The following is a 20,225-nucleotide window of genomic DNA, read 5'->3' as shown; positions in this document are numbered from 1 at the left end:
TTTCAAATGTTATTGTACTTCCATTGGGGTCTCAACTTCTTCTAAAAAAGCAACCCAAGCACTAAAACAAATAAATAACCAAATAAAACAGACGATTTTTGGCAATAATTTTTTCTTTTTTTTGGGGGGGGGGGGGGATTTTACATTATAAGAACATTATACAGTCACCAATTATGAAACACAGAATAAACTTTGCATTTTGTCAAATGTCATAATCAAAATCATCAAGCAAATATACATAAAATATGTTGATAAATGTTCCAGTTATTATTAATCAAAAGCAGAAAGAGGGGAAATCTTTCTAAAAACACAACAAGCAGAAAGAAAGCTGGACGCGATCTGGTTTGATGAGCAGGACAAACATCAGTCCAGCTGGCAGAAAAGGCGGCTCGCCTCCTTCCTGCATGCAAAGAAAACAGCTGCAGCGCCGAACAGAACCACCTGACGTTACTCATTGGATCGGTCAATAAAAAAAAAAAAGACAAACACAAGATTCCTTTGAACCTGCATCAGAATCCACCAAACAATGTCTGAGCAGAGCTAAATAGATGCAAACATAATAAACAAACCAGAACATTTTAAATCACCCAGAAGTAGGGCTGCACAATAAATCAATAATATATTGATTTATATATATATATATACATATATATACAGAATATACATTCTGTCAGATGTATATTGGTAATGATCACATGTCTATTGCCATATATATATATATATATATATATATATATATATATATATATATATATATCAGACATCTCAGTCCAGAAATGTGCAGTTCTAGGCACAGCCAAGATACTGCGCAGAACCCTCAAGCTCCCAGGCCTCTGGTAGAGGACCCGAGCTCAGAGGATTAAACAGACCACCCGCGGAGGGTGAGAAGGGAATTTTTTTTTATATATATATATATATATATATATATATGGCAATAGACATGTGATCATTACCAATATACATCTGACAGAATATTCCATATATACTCCGATCCAGAACCACACAGCATTCTGGGGGATGTAGGCAGAGGAAAGACTTTAGTCGCTCCACCTCTCAAAGCTAGCTAAACAAAGTTGACGAATCAACTAGCCCACTTGCTCTTTGGTTACCTAGCAACTCAGTCATTCTTTGGTTACCTAGCAACAAGCTGCTGGGTAACTGGCGCAGAAGCAGTTTAAGGTTCCGCCTCCTAACTACTTAAAAATAAACAGCGTGGAGCTAAAAGTGTGGATAAAACACGAAAGGTTACACAGCATTTCAGATATTTAAAACTAATAAAGGATTATCGATATTGACTGATATGAAACGCTTATATCGTGATAAGTTTTTCAGCCATGTAGTTCAGGAGTCCAACTCTTAGATGGGGAAAAAAGCAGAACCTTTAAAGCCAGATGATTCACATGTGATGTCAATAAATGACACACATATGTTCGAGAATGGCTGCCAGTTTTCCAGAACATTCTGGCTCTGGTGGGGTTTTTTTTTTCTTTTTTTACTCGCCAGATACACACTTTCCAGTTTTAAAGTTCAAACTTCTGAATCTGATCCCTTGCCCAGCAGAAGTACACCACACCTTTAAGTGGTACAATTCATCTTTAGTCATGAGCAAGGATTAAGAAGATCTCTGGACTTCATCCGTTTGGGACACGAGTGAGTCAGCGCCGTGGCTGCTTGTTGTGTTGTCAGTGGTTACAAGAACCAGACTGTTTCCATCATGTTTAAGGGAATCTGGCTGCTTCTAATCTAACAAACTGGAGGCTATTTTTAAAATTTAATTGTCGACACCAAAGGATCCAACAAGGTGACGTACTGTAATATGTCTGGAGAGGATTCAAAAGGTCATTTTAGAAAATTACAACTTCTAGGAAAACCTGTTCACTACAAAAACAGAAAATCTTACTATGAATGTTGGTATCGTTTCAAATATCTTGATACATTTGAAATACGACAAAACTAACTTACAAGAAATTTTAGCAAGATATAAGAGCTTGTTTTAAGTCCATAATTTCTAAATATTGACTTGAACTGACAGATTATTTCACTTATGATAAGAGGAAAATGTCTTCTTAATGCCACCCACATTTTTACTCCCTTTTGGGGAATCAAATAATTCTTAGGAAGTAGCAGAACTCCCAGAGTTAAAATAAAACATTTTATAGAGATATAAACCCATAATTACATAAAATGGATAAATTAATATTAAAAGAAAAAAAATGGATAAATAAAAATAAATATCCAGAATTAAAGACAAATAAATAAATACCTACAATTAAAATAAATGGCTAAATAATTAAATATATACGTCAACACATAAATAATATCCAGAAGTATAAATAATAAAAATCAATGCATACTACAAATTAATATAAGAATGAATAAATAAATAATTCCAGAATAAAAATAAAACATCCAGAATTAAAGACATAAACAAATTAAAATAAATTGATAAATAATTAATTAAATAAATAAATATATATATATATATATATTTATATATAAATAAATGTCCAGAAGTAAAATAAATACATACTAGTAATTAAAATAAGAATGAATGAATACATAAATAATTCCAGAATTAAAATAAACAAATTTAAAATAAATTCCCAAAATTTACATACATTTTCAGAAATTTTATAAATTCTAAGAATTAAAATAACTAGATCATCTTTTTTTTTAGATCAATTTGCACATGACTTCAGTTTTAGAGTACTGTAAAAATGTTCAAACGCCTATAAGGAGGTTTCTTCATCAACATTAAATGTTTTGAAGTGGAAAATTCATTTTAAATGACTGGAATGCCTTCTTAATTCAAATTAAACTGAAAAACACTTTACTGATTCCAAAGGGAAATTAAATGTTGTAAAATAGAAATCAAACTACACACTGTAAAAACAAAACCTAAGCAAAGGAAACCTGACATAAAGCATGATTTAAAGGTGAAACTCCTGCGGGTTGAAGGCATTCTGACTCTGAATGATGACCTATTAATGGACCGAAACAAACTACATTTAGGTTTCCTGCTTCCTGTCAGAAACTGTTACATGGGTGTCTACTCTTCTGAGAAACAAAAACCGAACTGAAACATATCACAACATCGTTGTGTTCTGGGCCGCCCAGACGGACGGGCTTAAAAATGTCAGCAAAGATGCTTAAAAGGTCTCAGTCCAGAGAGACGGCCAATAATAATCCTGAAAACTAAGTCAGTGGGCGGGGTCAGAGGTCAGAGGAGAAAATATCTTCCTCAAAAAGCTTCTGGTAAATATAGCCAATGATAAAACTATTAATATCACTCCTACTTTCCCACATTTTGTCATATTGCAACCACAAACTTCAATGCATTTTATTCTGATTTTATGTGCTGCACCAACACAAAGCAGCGCAAAATTGTTCAGTGTAACAAAAAAGGTTTTTCAAAACTCAAACTCAGCTGGAATAGATTGAGAGTGTCTCAAACTTCTTAGCTTTCACTTTGGGCAAATCAACTGGACTATTGCAACATTTTCTACATTTTCAGTTGGTGCAGTTCAGCTTCACATTGGAGTGAGAAAAGACAAACCAAACTAATTGAAAAACCAGTTCCCCTCCTTGCCCGTGGTGGCGCTGCACCAAGAACCACTGAAGAAAACAACAAGAAAACCTCTAAAGAAGACACCGAGCGGTTGTAGGATTTCTCTTTTCTCTTTAGAAAAAGACAATGAGCCATTTCTCCCAATAGCGTTAGACTTGTGGGTTTCTTTTGGTTGAATTTACCCAGAATGCTCTGTGCTGTAGTCCGATTCCTGCTTTTGGAGCCGCTTCTGGTCCAGTTGGTGTTCCCATATACATTCAAACCGCACCAGAGTTCACTTCAACCAAACCCAATAAACTGCTACTGGCCAGTTTACACTCACACGTGAAAATCCCTGCAAACAGATGCGCAACTAACTGTACATCTTTGAAAAGCAGAAGTGGAGCATCCTGCACAACCAACAAGAATCCCTGCAAAAAGACTAAATCTTACCAAGTATTTTTGGTCTAGTTTCTAGAGCGAATATCTTAGAAAACTTGAAATAAGACAAAACCAATTTAAAAGTCACTTTTCAGTAAAATATAGAGGCTTGTCTTAAGTAAATATTTCCTTATTATTGATGAAAGTGTACTTGTTCCATTGGCAGATTATTTAACTTATAACAAGACAAAGGAACAAGTACTTTTTCATCAATAACAAGGAATTATTTACTTCAAACAAGTTAGTTTGTAAGATATTTGCACCGGAAACTAAACCAAAATTACTTGGTCAGGTTTTGTGTTTTTTAAGTGCAGCAAGTGGTTTCTTGCTACACCACTTACCAACAAAGTATTTTATTGGTAAATCAACATCAAAACACTTGTTTTTCCCAGTAGCCATTGTACAGCGCATACTACAATAAAACCAGCTGACCAAATGTGCTGGAGTTACGCTGGGTTTGCTAGGTAACAGCACAATGTGATTTAATCGGGAGGTTTGTGAAACTGCTCGTTTTCAAGACACCAAAAAACTTAACTTTTTCCCCCAAAAAACAAGTGGTTGGACCTTTTTTAGAAGCAGTTCAGACCCAAATTGAAGTAAAAATGTGTGAAATATTTAATAGGGACTGTATTGTAAATTATATATCACACCACACACTTCGACTACCTTGCAGGTTCCAGCAGATTTAAAATGCTTTACAGAAAGTGGAAGCTAATTTTCAGGGTAGGACAGAAACCTTAAAATTATCTCAGATTTGGACCATAAACTTTAATTCGCACCTGTCCTCAGCTTCTTACGATCTCCAGACTTTCCTCTCTGTACTTGGTCAAGATGGCCACCAAGAGTCTGTTTTTCAGCAGCTAAGGCGTCATCTGAAGCTCTCATCTGTAACGTCACACAGCTTTTTGTGCTACACTGAGCATGCTGGAGGTGTGAAGCCCTGGAGAGATGATCTCTGTTCCAAACACGGCAGAAAGACACGAACTTTGAGAGCAAGGAAACCTGCCAAGGTCAGGGCTTTGCTTGCTTACGCAGCAAACATGAGACACGTTGGCTGACTTTTCCCAATCTCACTTTGGGCTTCGGCCAACGCAGACTCCTGTCCTAAAAGTCTGCGTACAAACTCTGATGTAACAATCAATCTCAGGCCTAGAGCCAAACAAAAACAAAGATAAAATCTCAAACATCTGATTTTAAATAACCCAATCAGAGTTTCACCAAGAAGAGGTGTTAGGTTTGCTAAGTGATAATGATGATGAGGAAGAGGAGGAAATAATGACAAAGTAGACTCAGACCTACTGGGTGACGAGTCAGTCGCTTTGTAACCTTTACTCATATTGGACAGATGGAGAGTGAGGGTGTGTGTGTGTGTTATTGTTTTTATCACATCATGGGGACCTCCTTTTAGGTTGGTCCCCATAATCCAGTGCGCACTGGTGATGTAATGCCCTGCAAACAATCCCTCCATTTTGGTTTAGAAGCAGAGGTTTTCCCAGTTTTCCCAGCTTCTTGCTAAATCCAGATGAACCAACACAAGCCGAAAAGATCGTATCACAGTGACACGTTACTTTCATAAGCCGATGCAAGAAAGACGAGTTACAGGAAGAGCGAGAGTCCAAAGCAGCCAACAAGTCAAGGAATCATCAGGAAACACAAGGAGCAACACACACACTCTGAAAACGCCGCAACACTCCACATCCTGTTAGGGCAGCCGCCATTTTTTCCTCAAGAGGAGGTCAGGAAGTCATCACTGCAGCAAACAGGCGCAGCTTTAACGAGCCGCTCTGCTGCATGTGTGCGTTTCTGTCACAACGCTGCAGAAACAAACAGCAGACTGGAAACCTCATGGCTGTGGCAACAAACCAGTGGAGAGGTGTGTGTGTGTGTGTGTGTCAGCTGTTTTCTGCATTCATCCTGTTGTTCCATCGCTCCGGTCACAGAGTTCAATACAAACGCCGGCCAGATCCAAATGCAACCGGCAAAGATTTACAGCGTCCCAAATGGATCAGTGCTGATGAAAACCTTGTGCTGCTCTGGATGAAGCAGCCAGAAATCGTTGAATTGCTTTTTACTTTCAACATTTCAAACAATTAAATCTGATAAACTTTTACGTTTCACTTGTAAACATTCAGGGTGAAAAATTTATTTTCTAGGATGTTTCTTTCAGCGATGCAGATTCTGTGTAAAAAACAAAACAAACAAAAAAAACATTAGAACTCCCACATTTTAAAATCTAAAACTATGAAATTTTACTGAGGCAGATGGGAACTGATTGAGGGAGGGAGGGAGGGAGGGAGGAAGGAAGGAAGGAAGGAAGGAAGGAAGGAAGGAAGGAAGGAAGGAAGGAAGGAAGGAAGGAAGGAAGGAAGGAAGGAAGGAAGGAAGGAAGGAAGGACGGACAGAAGGAAGGAAGGACGGACAGAAGGAAGGAAGGACGGACAGAAGGAAGGAAGGAAGGAAGGAAGGAAGGAAGGAAGGAAGGAAGGAAGGAAGGAAGGAAGGAAGGAAGGAAGGAAGGAAGGAAGGAAGGAAGGAAGGAACCAAGGCACAAGGAAGGAACAAAGGCACAAGGAAGGAACAAAGGCACAAGGAAGGAACCAAGGCACAAGGAAGGAACAAAGGCACAAGGAAGGAAGGAAGGACAGACGCAAGGAAGTTGAATCTGTTTTTCTGCACCATTTTTATTTTTTATATATTATAACTCATCTGTTGTCTTGCAAAATGCAAAAAATGCGAATTATCTACATTTTAAAAATTTAAAGTCTTCCTGCTCAGTTAGACATCACTGGGATCGGAGCATGGAGTTTATGATCAGCTTCGGTTTCGGTGGTTCTTGTTTGCTTCTGTACCATAAAATAAAATTTTCTGTCACCTAAAAGTGACAGTTTGGGTCAAAAAGACTCATATTAACACTTTGGTACCAAGGAGTAAAATAAACAAAAGAGAAAACTCGACCCAAACTTCAGTAGTTTTGTTTTTGACTAGCTGAATCTCATTATTTGTTCACCAACAGACGAAAGCCGGTCATGGATGGACGGCAGCACGTCTGTGGGTTTGACCGTTTCTGAACAAACGCGGTGAGAGAGGCAGCAGGAAATGGGGAAACCGCTGTTCAAACACCAAACATCCCGTCTTCCCTCTCCGTCCAGAGCGCGACAAAGAGCTCCCTGTTCGCAGCCTCTTAGCAGCCACTTCACACGCAGCGCAAGGTGGAAGCCCCGCTGGCCGCGCCACACAGCTCGCATCACTTCCTGCCTCAGAGCTGCAGAGACTCTGAGGGGCAACAACAGGAGGGAAGGTGGCAACAAAACTAACACCTCAAACCGTGCAGGCAGGCAGGCAGGCAGCTGATGATGCGTCTGCAGGCTCATGCAAGCTTTGGGTGTAAACGTGTGGATTCCCTTTCCAAATATGATATCAGATAAATCAAAATCTGTTCGTCACACTGTGTCAAACATAATTACCATGACAAACAGACTGACGGACGGACCTATGGATGAACAACAAATAGGAGGATAATTAGATTGACAGAAGAATGGATGAATGGATGAATAATTGACACATTTGCTTGTGGACCTAAATATGGGTGATAAAGAACGGACAAATGGACACAGGAACCACACGCTAGCAGGTTGGTGGATGCTGCTACTGAGTGAAGACGACTCAATGTGGGACGAAGGGACGGATGGATGGACAGACAGAAGGATTTATGGATGGACTGATAGGAGGTTCAGTGAATGGACAGACAAAAAGATGGATGGATGGACAGTCAGAGACGTCTCAATGGATGGACAGACTTTTGGATGGACATTTGGATAGATGGACAGATAGTTGGACGGACTGACAGTTGGGTAGATAAAGTCTCTATCTACCGTCAGTGAGAGGAGTTGCTGTACAACAGGATTTAAAAGATAAAAAAGGTGACATTTTAAACCATATTTAGCGTTTTATATTAGTAATGTTAGCATTACTGAAGCTAGTAACTATCAACATCTCTAAATATAGCAGCACAAGTTTGTCTTGGCTAACATCTTAAGATAACCGACTTACCCTGGTTTTTATACAACCTCTTGTGAATAGACAAAATATACAAGCTTCTTGAAATACCCTCAAAAATTATTGTAACTATTTTAATTATACCTTAATATTCATTCAAACACACGGCAGAAACCATCTTAGCCGTGGTTAGATGGCTAACCACGGCGAACCCCCAAAAACCCCTGTTTTTGGGGGTTCAGCCAATCAGCGCCAAGGAAAAAGAAAGGCGCTCCTTGATTGGCTGCTTTGAAAATACCAGCCAATAGCGTGACAAGTAGCAATGAGTCAAAGTATTTCAGCTTTCAAAGCTGCATTTTCTTTAGAACATCTTAGATAAGAATTACAAAAAAATAAATAAATCTGCAAATGGTTTTCTGCGAAAAATGTGTCATGTTTAACAGAAAAATGCAATGGTAGATTCTAGTTCTGGTCACTTATTTTTAATTCAGCTGATTAAACAAAAACTAAGAGCTCCAGGAAACACTTCAACCCTGGCTTTGAGGCTTTCCGCTAATTTAATTTCCATCAGCAGTAAAAAGGAAACTAAATAATGATCCACTTCAGAGTTGTAACACCCCCACATCCTGTAAATCTCACAGCCAGGCCGCCATCTTTGAAACAAACGGAGAACTCAGGCTGGGCTCATCCAGAAACAAAGTGGAGAAAGAACAAGTTTTCACTCTAGCTACTGAGAGATATTAGCTGCTAAAGTAAGAAGCGGACCGGTGAGATACTACGAGTTTATATTTAACACTTTACGAGAACCATAAAGGACACAAGACTGGGTTTAAATATAGCGAAGGAATTTCCCATTCATGTCAGCCAGTGGAGACAAGAGTCCAAGAATGTAAACTAAGCTGGGAGTTCTCCTGTTAAAACCGTCTTTACCTCAATGTGGATCAAGCAGTTGTCATGGAGACCAGAGCAGAAAATGACCTTATGGTGACCCTGATCCAAAACTGCAACATTTGTTACATTTTCAGCTGCTGCAGTTCGCTTCCACACCCACTGTGTCAAACAAACCGAACCTTTGACAAATCTGTTCCCCTCCTGGCCTGAGGTGGCGCTGTACTGAGAGCTACAGAGGGAAATGACAGAAGAGCGCAACGTCCGTCTTCACAAAATGTACACAAAAATGGAGCAGCATCAGATTTTAAGGGAGGTAGGATTTCTCTTTAGCCTTAAAATAACAAAAATAAATAACAAATAAAGCATTTCTCCTGCTAGCGTTTGCTTTGGTTCCTTCCTGCTTTTGGGGTGTTTTCAGTTTGTTTAGCATTCACATATCCCCAAATTAACCAAATTTTTAAGACAAACAAACTACAGTTCAATTAAAATGGATCAGAAATTTCTGATCATTTTTCCTTTTGCGATACCAATACAGATATTAGAGGTTTAGTCTCAACCAATAAAAAAAACTGCACTAAATTGACTTAAAGGGTTCCTTTTTATATAAAAACAGACATAAATGTAGTGAATTACTAACTTACTTGATAACTTTGCACCATCACAGCACATTTAAATACACAAGGATCTTCACAAATTGGTCAAAAATATAAAAACAACTTTACACTGCTTAGTCAGCCAATGTGAAAATAGTTAAGAAAATGACAAAAACAATAGTTTTCAACAATAAACCTTCTTCTAAATGTTTTCAAAATTGCAATTAAAACTTCTAAATGTAATGTAAAATAAATAATGAAGCATAGAATTAAAATGAATAGATCCACCCATATGGATTGGTACCAAATCTAGAATTTTTTTTTCAGTATCAGAACCAATATCAATATTAATATCATCTCTAATTTGGTCACGTCTTTGGTGTTTGCTCCCCTTCATCATAAATTGCCTGATAATCTGACTGAATGAACCAAGAAAGATATTCTAAAAAACCCAGATCCTCAAACTCAAGACAGTTTTAGTGAATGCTCACAAGTTCAGTCTCTACACCAAACGCCTGATTATCGTAAATGAATATCTTTTAGAGCTGCAGAATGTTAAAATCAGTGCCAGAAAAAGAAACAACAGACCACCATTTCCTCCAAGATAATTACAACCCCAGACAGACCTCGATTAGAAACGACGCAGCAGTAAGAGGAACCGTGTCTCGTTCAGACGGCCATTTTTAAAACAGCGTCGTGAGAAGTGGTAAAACCCAAACGCCCAGCTGCTTGGCCTGCAGCGCGTTTCCTGACCTGAGAGATGTGGTTGATGGAGGACTCCATGCGGCGCAGCTGCGAGGCCTGGATGTCCAGCAGCTGCAGGACGTTGTTGGCTAAGGCATTGATCTGGTAGGCCACGCTGGCCAGGGACTGGGTGGTGTAGGCTTTGGTCTCCTCCAGGGCTTTCCTCTTGTCCTGGGCCTGACACAAAAACATGACAAAAGCAGTGGTTAAAGAAGGGGGAAATAAACCAATTTACTCCTAATATTATTACAACACCGTCTCATCTTGGAGCTCGTATGTGGTTTTGGAGCCACATGAGGTCAGCAGTTCAGAAAAGGCATGCAGCTGTCTCTCAGGCTCTCATTCCACACATGCCACTCTTCTTTTGAAGGCATTTAGATGAAACATCCTGCAAATGTTCAACCGAACCTTACATCCAATCCTGTAACTTATTTCCAGAATAAAGGCCGAGCTTTATATCTGTTTTGTCTTTAAAATGCGCTGCAAAAAGTAGCAAGTTATAGTTATAAAAAGCCAAAAGGGAAGGATTAAAACAAAGCAATAAAAGTTTTGCATGGCTAGCAGTCAGATTGTTAGCCATCCATCATGTTTCCATCAAAACAACAAAACACATCTCATCTGTTTTAAATTAACATCTGGAAAATGTTCAAGCTCACAGGGACGGTAATTATAGGATGATCTTCTTTTGAAATGCAAACTATTTAACTGAGTAAATGTACACTAGCAGCATCATAAAACAACTTGGCTCACAGAATAGTTAGCAAAATATATCCAACAAAAAAGAAATATATTTAATTTCCCTTTGGGGTCAATAAAGTACTTTTGAATTTGAATTATATCATAAAAAGAGACAAAGAAAAACGACATTTCACGTTAAAATGTAAATTCTTCAGTAAAAGGCCAGGTTAGCGTACAAGAAAGGTACGCTAGCAGCATCAAGAAATTATCTTTTACCAGATTTTTAACAGTAAATTGTAAACATTTTGTGCTCAACATTTAAAATATTTCAACAATGACCTGAATTACAGACTTCAAAAGAAATAAAGTGAGATAATTCTACGTATGTATGGGAAATAACGCCCCCTTCAGTTCTAGAGTGCAATTGCACCAGTTCCAAATATGGGATGGGTCTGACATTTGACCCAAAGCACCCCGTCATCTGCAGCCCCGTATTTTTTAAAAGCAATAAATTTTATCTCGAGTGTTTAATTTATGATGGTACAAAAGCAACTCTAAACAGGGGTTTTTTTAGTATAGATTTAAAGGAAGTCAGAGTTTTGGCTGTTTTACAATTTTCCAAATGTTTGTTCTAGATATGTGGTGCATATAAGCTGAATGCTGCATCAAAAAAAAAAAAAAAAAAGATCAAAAATATTATTCTGAAAATCTCATTATTTGGTAAAACAACAATTTAGCACAAGATAAAAGTATGCTAACAGCATTCTGATTAAACATGCTAGCTGTCAACACACTATTTAGTATGACAAAGAAAAATCCTAGAATAGCTTAAAGTGGTTCACTGCTACCTAAATGTCACCCAGCTGCTGTTTATTTAATAAAAGACCAAAATGTCATACTGGAACTTATGCTAGTTTCTTATGCTAGCAGCTATTCAGCAAGCTAAATTAATTAGCTTGTTGAATAGCAATTTAGCTGTTACATGTTTAAAAAGCCAAAAAAAGATTTTAAAAGAAATTCAAGAAAAGTTTGTGAAACATTTATATTAGCAAGAAGCCAATATAGCATTCAGTAACAATTAAGCAAATAGACGGTAACCTAGCTTACAAAATAAACTTCAGAGGTCAAATAAGGCAAAAATACAACAGAAAAAGTGGTGTGAGGCGTCATTTCAAGAATGTCAAGTATTTCCACCATCTAAAATTAAAGTGACAATAGTGTAGTGCATGGTGAGAATTTTGAGACATCTTTCTTTGAACTGGACAAAAGCTAAAAGCCAGGCTCCAACTGAGCGATGACGTTTGATCTCTTTGTAGCCGGTCCTCTGCTGCTCGCTCAGTCCAAAAAGCCGTGCCTGGAGGGGGAACACTGGGCTTTGATAGCAGGCTGCTGAAGCAGGAGGTGGGCGGTTCCAGCAGGGGCTGAAGAGCAGATTACTAGAGCTAGTAGTGGTGGTGGTTAGGGGGCAGAATGGGAAGAAAAGGAACATTTGGTCACAAGAAGAAGAGAGGAGGGAAAAGAAGAAAACAGTCGGAGTCGTTAATGATTCAGCCACCAATCCAGAATCAATCTGTAGATTGGAGAGCTGACCGCATCCGTTTGGCGGGAACCAGACGTGTTGAGCAATAACTTTAGAAAGGAGAGGAGATTCCTCATCATGTTGAAATCACATAATCTACATGCGCACACCTCCTGCTGTAACAGCTGGATGGGAGCAGATTAAGACGACAAAGACGACTTCGCTGGTGACAGGAGCAGATTCCCTGAACGGTTCTCTGAGATCATGTTTATTTTCTTCAATCCAGATTACAGATCTTTTCATATTGCAGAAACAATCGTCTCTCTGTGAAAAGGGATTAAACGTATACAGACTTGAACCAGAAATAATAAAAAATTTTCATGTTTATTTGATTTTCTAAGTGTTACAGCTTTATATATTCCATGACTGTAAATGTGCATGAGATTTGCTTAGAGAAATTGCAAAAAACCCAAGGCTTCCACATCTATTTGAAAGGGGGTTTGATGTTTAACTTTACCTTCTTTTATTATGATTGTGGTTTGAACTGGTACCGATTTATTATGCCATGTATTTCTTTTAGAAAGTCCGGTTCACACCTTCATTTGGGGAGGTGTGAATGTGTCATCAAATTGAAAAAAACAAACTCTGGTCCGCCTGAAAACCTCGGTCTCTGTTTGGCTGAAGTGAACTCTGGAGCGGTTTGAACGCCAAGCGCACCAGAGACCGCTACAGAAGCAGGAAGTGGACTATAGCGCAGGGCATTCTGGGTAAATATAACCAAAACAAACATTCAAATCTAGTGCTAGCAGCAGAAATGGGTCGTGGTCCTTTTTCCTCCCACTGGTAAAATCTGACGCTTCTCCATTTTTGCTTACTTTTGGTGAAGAAGGAAGTTGCGCTCAGTGTCTTCAGAGGTTTTTGTGTCATTTCCTTTTGTAGTTCTTGGTGCAGCGCCACCACAGGCGAGGAGGGGAACATGTTTTTCAAAGGGTTTGGTTCATTTGACACATTGCAGTGTGAAAGCAAACCACAGCAGCTGAAAATGTAACAAATGTTGCAATTTTTTCAGGTGTGAAAACACTCCAAATCCAGTTAGCATGTGGAAAGTGAAAGTTTGCCCCATTCCACCGGGCTCATCGTGTTTTCTGGGTGAAACCTTGGAAGACGATATCTAAGGTTCTGTAATAAATCTGAAGCTGCAACCCAAATAAAACAGAAGCAGATATGCATTTTGTATTCCTGCTCTAATCTGGTTTTGTGAATGTGAAGCAGGGTCAGCTGTGGACGTCGTGAGGACAGATGGGACACTTGATTGCTTCCTAGTTGCCTATTCGCCACTCTGTGCACAAATCCCCCGACTAACCAGCTTTGCATCTCGACAGAACGATGTCAGGAGTGAAGCAAATGAGTCAGAGCGCGGAATGAGACATCGGCAAAGGAAAACAAAAGTGTGTTGATCAGAGCCAAAAGCAGCACAAGAGAGGCAGAGAATGAGGTGAAGTCTGGAGAGCTTCGGTGCTCCTGCGGCACTTTGTCTCATATTTCACAGCCGGGTAATGACAGAGCGAGAGAGGCTACATGGTATCCAGGAAGCAGTGGAAGTGTGTAGAGGAATGCAATTCGCAGGAAGCATGTAGCTGGGAGCTAAAGCAAGACAACCAAACAGCTGCGTGAAAGCAGCTAGCAGTAAAACGCAGCGTGGGAGAATGAAAAGTTCCTCAAAAATCCATTGGCTAATGAAGTTCAGCGAAACAAAAGGGAGCGGCAGCCACCGCCGGCTGTCACCCATCCAGTTTGACGAGATAACAGCCACAGATGTGCAGCCATGTTTTTAAAGACAATGCTTTCCAGTCAGGACCGACCTGTTGGACGGAGACTGAAGACGATTTCCCTGAGGACGAGTTCAAGGGCCAAGAAGGAGTAGAAATATGAAAACACTCAAACAAAAACCTACATATACGTTAGTATTCTCCACATTTTGAGACTCAATGTATGCTTGAGTTTTATTCTTTATTTTTTTTAAATAAAAACCTTAAAAGTGTGCCAGGCTCATGAGGACTGGAGCTGTCCCAGTCAAAGTCCAGAGCTAAAACCAATTGAAAATATGTGGCAATTGACTAGGGCTGCAACAATTAACCCGATTAATCGTGATTAATCGATTATGGAAATAATCCTCAACTAATTTAGTAATAAATTAGTAATTAACGGGATGTTATAGATGCAAAAAATATTAAAAGATCATTTATGGGAAAAAAACCTAAATATTTTCTACAATTACTTGAGTTGCATAAATGTGTCTTTGTCTCTGTAAAAAAAATAAAAATAAATCTTATATTAACCACTTTTTACTATCCAATTATGAATCTGTTCATCTAAAAAAAACTAAGATCATCATTTATTATATTTAAAAAGGAATTAAATTGTTTGTTTGCATCATTTAATGGTTCTTTGCATCTTTAAGTGGTTCAATGAAAAATCTACCAATTAAAGATCAGAGTAAATTATTAATAATCATCAGCTCTAGTTTAGAGAGGCTCTCCACTCAATCAGACTTATTTAATTTATTTAATTATATTGTTATTTAATTTCCCTTTGGGATCAATAAAGTATTTTTGAATTTGACTGAGCGTAGGCTTTTCAACAAATAAAATGGACAAAAATAAATAAAAGTCAGACTCTGGAGGGCTGAGTAAGCAAACACTTTCATTTTTTTTAAATTTCATAAATAATTCAAAAATAATATTTTTCCTTCCAGTTCATAATGATGAACTACTTTATGTAAAGTCTCATCAAAACACAGCTAACTTTGTTGATTTAATGTGAGAAAATATGTGAAAAATAAACCCAGTCTGCCCAGAACAGTCAAACATGTCGGAACATTTCGCAATAAAAAAAACGTCACGTTTCTGCTGTTGATCTGGGCCTGGATTTGCACAGATGTCGAACACGTTCACGCGCTCCGACTTCTCCAGAGGGAACCGCACTCAGGAACACAAAAAAGTCCAGGAATGTCTGGAATTCTGCAACATGTTCAAATAAAAACTTCCCAGTGCCGTTGAAGAATCCTTCTGCAGAGATCTGCTGAGATTACGGACAGAAGAAGAGTCAGAAGAGATGTAAGGCTGAAAGGTCGCGGAGCCCCACGTGAGCCATCGATCGATCCCCACTGAAAGGACGGGTGGTGGGGGGTAAGTGAGCAGAGAGCCGCTTTATCGACATGGATGTCAAATATTCCCCGTCCGCCAGGCTGTGAGGTAAAGCCATGTAATGAGATTACAAGACGGACGTGTTTAGGAGCTGGCTAAGTGTTGGACAAGCCAGTTAGTGATCATCAACCTCCAGAAAACTGAAGGGTGAACTACCAGAGAACGTCTGGACAATAAATCAATTACAATACACATGTGATCAATATCAATAGATGATACATCTGATAGAATATTCAATATATCGAAAATTCTGATCCAGAACCGTACAGCATTTTGGGGGATGCAGGCAGAGAAAAGACTCAACTCTCTTCCTTCTTTGGTTACTAAGCAACTTTCTCCTTCTGTGGTTACCTAGCAACTCTCTCCTTCTTTGGTTACTAAGCAACTTTCTCCTTCTTTGGTTACCTAGCAACTCTCTCCTTCTATGGTTACCTAGCAACAACCTGTTGAGTAAGTGGCACAGCAGCAGTTTAAGGTTCCGCCATTGTGCCTCATAACTGCTTTAAATTAAACAATAATGCCGTGGTTATGTTTCAAGTATTTCAGATACTTAATACATGAAGCGAATCAATAATTATCGTTATCAACCGTCATGAAACGCTTACGGCGCGATAAGTTTTTCAGCCATATTGTCCAGAGTGAAGTTAGTTGACGTCACTCGCCGCCTGCTTAGTCATACTTATTTTGAATAAAACAACCATATAAATAATGATACATAAAATTCTTATAACATTTTTTCAGACACTAAAAAAAGCTTATATATTTTTATAAACTCAAATATAATATTTTCTAAACAATTTGATCAAGAGAAGGAATCTGTTTGTGGTGTTACTCAGATTTTGAAATGTATGTATCCCCTGATTAGGGTCAAAAATTTGGATAATGTGTTTTATTCAAAATTTTGTTGTAAAACGGAAAGCATGTTAATTATGGCAGCCATTATCATCAGAGCCGTTACCATTATAACAGTATAACTATTTTGCTTTAAAAATGTATTTTCAAGTAGGGCATGACTGCTAAGATTTAAGTGCATCTAATTTCATTTGACATCTACTGTATCCATTTTATTTTAACATAATTTCTCTGTTAATTCATTTTTTGATGAACCTGACCCACTTTCCTGTTTTCTTTTGTTTTTTTGTTAGGACTTATAACCATCATTTATTGCTTTAGGTTTACTTTGCATGCTTTTCCCTGAACATTTAAGCGGGCCAGAGCCGTCCCTGGGCCAACGCTGCCTGAAGCACAGAGGCGGAAATAAAAGCCACACATCATCCCTACCTCACACTGTGGGAATGTGGACACCCACACAATCTGCCTGAGGGGGTGAGGTAGAGAAAAGTTACTCTGAAGATAAAACGACTTGAGTTCAACCTTGTCCTGAATGTGACACGCCAACTCAGGAGTCTGTTCTCGGACTCGCCTCATCAAGGCAGATGGTGGCTCGGTGAAAGGCCATAAGGTCCAGCTCTACCTGACGCCATTAAAAATGTGTCAACAAGGACACAAAGGGGACGTTTGGACATGGAGCAAGCTCATTAACCCCAACCAAGTGACTCAGTAATTGGTTCAACAAGAAAGAAAACGGCCATTAAACATAGAGCTGTGCATTTTATTAAGGATTTTCTCTCTGCTGATTAACACTGAACCATTTAGGTCACAACTTAGTTCCACGATTCAGCTTGGACCAAACCAACTCTGGTCGGCTGAAAGGATGGATGGGTCTGAATGGTCGGCAGAGAGCCGCAGGGCACAATAAAAACAGCCCACATTGCGGAAAGAGATGGAGGAAGGATGAAAAAAAGCTAATGGCAAGTAAGATGAGAAGAAAAACTAAATACACATTTATCACACTCAGACAAGTAAAAAAACTGCATTAATTACACTGGGAAACCAGAACCAAACAGGTATAGCCTGCAACATCGGTAGCTGATAAATCCGTCCAACATTTTGAAACAATTTTGCTGTCTTTTAGAAATTTCCAACCAAGGCCTGGGTTTGTAAATTAGCCTGTAGCTAGGAAACCACCATCCTAAACAACGGTTGCTTTGCTTTTATCACTTATGTTTCCTTTGGGATCAAGAAAGTATGTTTGATTTTTAATCCAATATCATGACTGGACAATAAATTAACAACGTACATCACAATAGACACATCAATATCAATAGATAATTTATTTGATTGAATATTCAGTCATTTCACTTAACTCCAACCTAAAACCGCACAGCATTCTGAGAGTTTTAGGCAGAGGATAGACTAGCTGCTCAACCTCTCGCAGCTAGCTAAGCAAAACTGGTGGCATCAACCAACTCCCTCACTCATTGGTTACCAAGCAACTCTCATTCTTTGGTTACCTAGCAACAACCTGCTGAGTAACTTGCGCGGCAGGAGTTTCCATAAATATGTGAATGTTTTACGGATAACTACGAGATACATTTCACAGAAAAATCCACAGAAACTTAACCGCTAATAGGTGAACTTCCACGGTAACTTTAGAAAAGTCAAAATGAGGATTTCAGACATAGAGTAAAAACTATAACGCATGGTGATGGTAGGATTTTAGAGCAGTTATCCCAAATGAGCACCAAAACCGGTTTGTTTTGGTAAAGCAGGCAAACATCAAGCTTCTGGGATGGTTGTATTGAAAATATCTGGACTAAAAGTGATGTCAGAGCCAGGAGGAAACCAACCACTTAAGTGAACTTTACCACACCAGCCACAATGAAAGCACAGTCTCTATAACTAGAGATGGACATTAACCAAATATTAGTGGTTATTTGAGCACTTTTGTCTAATTGTCAACTTATGTAAATCAGAGAAACTAGACAGTGAATTTAAACTTGTTTTAGAAAATCCCAAACAAGAACAAAAATCTGCAAGTAAAAATGATTCTTTAAAAAAAATATATATATATCTTCACCAATGACATAATGTGTAAAAACAGAAACCTCATGAGCATTCTGCTGCTTCAGCAAAGTCAGACTTATGACCTTCTGGTTACCACATCACACTTCCATTTCCCCATTCCTACTTTTCCATCTACCGCCTGCAAAACACTGAAACCACATCAGACAAACTGCTGAGATTTAGAGCTGGAAATTGAAAAAAACAACAACAAAAAAACAACTAAGGTGTAAAATAAGAAGGTATTGAAGGAAAGAAAGAAAAGGACTGAAGCATAAGAATATAAAGAAGGGGGTAGCGGATGTAGGACTCAAGGAAGGACAAAAAGCGGGAAAGATGGCAAGAGGTAGAAACATGGCGTCAAAATAGTTTCACAGTAAAATTGTTTTGACTATGAGCACAAGTCCTCGGTTTGTCCTACCAACGCAGCCAGGTGGCCACTTTGCATGCAGTCTGTTCGTCTTTGTCACAGAGGTTAAACCACACACTCTCCAAAAACATGACACACACACATCTGACACAAACAGGAAAATATTTATAATAAAACCCTGATCAGAAAATCCATGTACAAGAGTCTTAAAGCGGGTGGCTGAGTGTCTGTCTCTATTATTAACCCACTTCCTGACAAAGACGGAAGGCATTTCCAGAGAACCAAACAGGAAACATCACTCTGACCAGTCTGTGTGTCATACGTCTACCACACGCAGCCTGAAACCCATAGTCAGTGGAGAAAGTTGGTGTTTACACCAATTAGTCCGCTTTAATCAAACTCCAGCCCGTTTATCTAGAAGGTTTGGTTCGTTTGGGGAGATGTGAATGCGTAATCGATCCAAACATCCAAACTCTGGTCTAAAAAGTGAACTCTGCAAGTGTATATGCCAATCAGACCGAAGATCGCTCCAAAATCAGGAAGCGGACTAAAACACAGGGCATTCTGGGTAAATATAACCAAAAAAACGCAAGAGTCTAGCGCTAGTGAGAGAAGTGGCTCCTTTTTTTTTTTATACCAAAGACAAAAGAGAAATCCGACAACTGATTAACACTTTTTAAGACAATTATGAATGGGATTTAAGACTTATATCTCCATAGAAACATAATACGCCAACTGGCGATAAATTTGAATTTACTCATAGATGCAAATAAAGCTAGCTGGAATGCTAGCAAGGGTCGGTCTGCTTGTGACTCAACCTTTTGCCTGACAGTAGGACGGATTATTGGGGCCGCACAAAAAATAAAAAATACAATAAAATTACAAAAGTCATAAAAATACAAGAATAAAGTCAAAATATTATGAGAATAAAGTCATAATGTTACAAGAAGATGTACACGAATATGAGGAGTCATAATACAAGAATAAAGTCACAATATTTTGAGACTAAATTTGTATTAGTATCGTAAAGTCATAGTATTAGAAAAAGCTGTATGAGAATAAAGTCATAACATTGAGAATAAAGTCGACATAATGAGAATACAGTCGTAATAACAGGATAATGAAGTCAATATTTTGAGAACAAAGTTGTACAAGAATAAGTTAATACCTGCGAGACAGAAAAAAAATAGAATATTTGATCAAATAGCCTTGCCAAGATTAAATTTAAGACCTGTGATTAACCATTTAAAGCCCATGTAAATTTTATTTTAATGAATTTAAGACATTTTACAGCCTTACTTTTTGATGCGTGAATTTCAGACTTTTTAAGGATCTG

At 38.5% G+C, this 20,225-nt stretch overlaps 1 protein-coding gene across 13 annotated transcripts in view; it reads right to left on the bottom strand.

Moving 5' to 3' along the window:
- The window catches only part of abi1a (abl-interactor 1a), a 52,189-nt gene that overhangs the window by 25,320 nt on the left and 6,644 nt on the right, over nt 1-20,225 (bottom strand). For all 13 annotated transcript variants that reach the window (XM_017301879.2, XM_017301869.2, XM_017301871.2 and 10 more), the window contains one exon: nt 10,222-10,389. In XM_017301879.2, coding sequence (XP_017157368.1) covers nt 10,222-10,389 — 168 coding nt within the window. The remainder of the gene's footprint in view (nt 1-10,221; nt 10,390-20,225) is intronic.

This window comes from Poecilia reticulata, chromosome 20 (genome assembly GCF_904066995.2).
Source record: "Poecilia reticulata chromosome 20, P_reticulata-male-v2, whole genome shotgun sequence".
NCBI classification, from domain to species: domain Eukaryota; kingdom Metazoa; phylum Chordata; class Actinopteri; order Cyprinodontiformes; family Poeciliidae; genus Poecilia; species Poecilia reticulata.
Note: the sequence above shows the minus strand (reverse complement) of the source record. Positions and strands in the feature narration are given on the sequence as shown.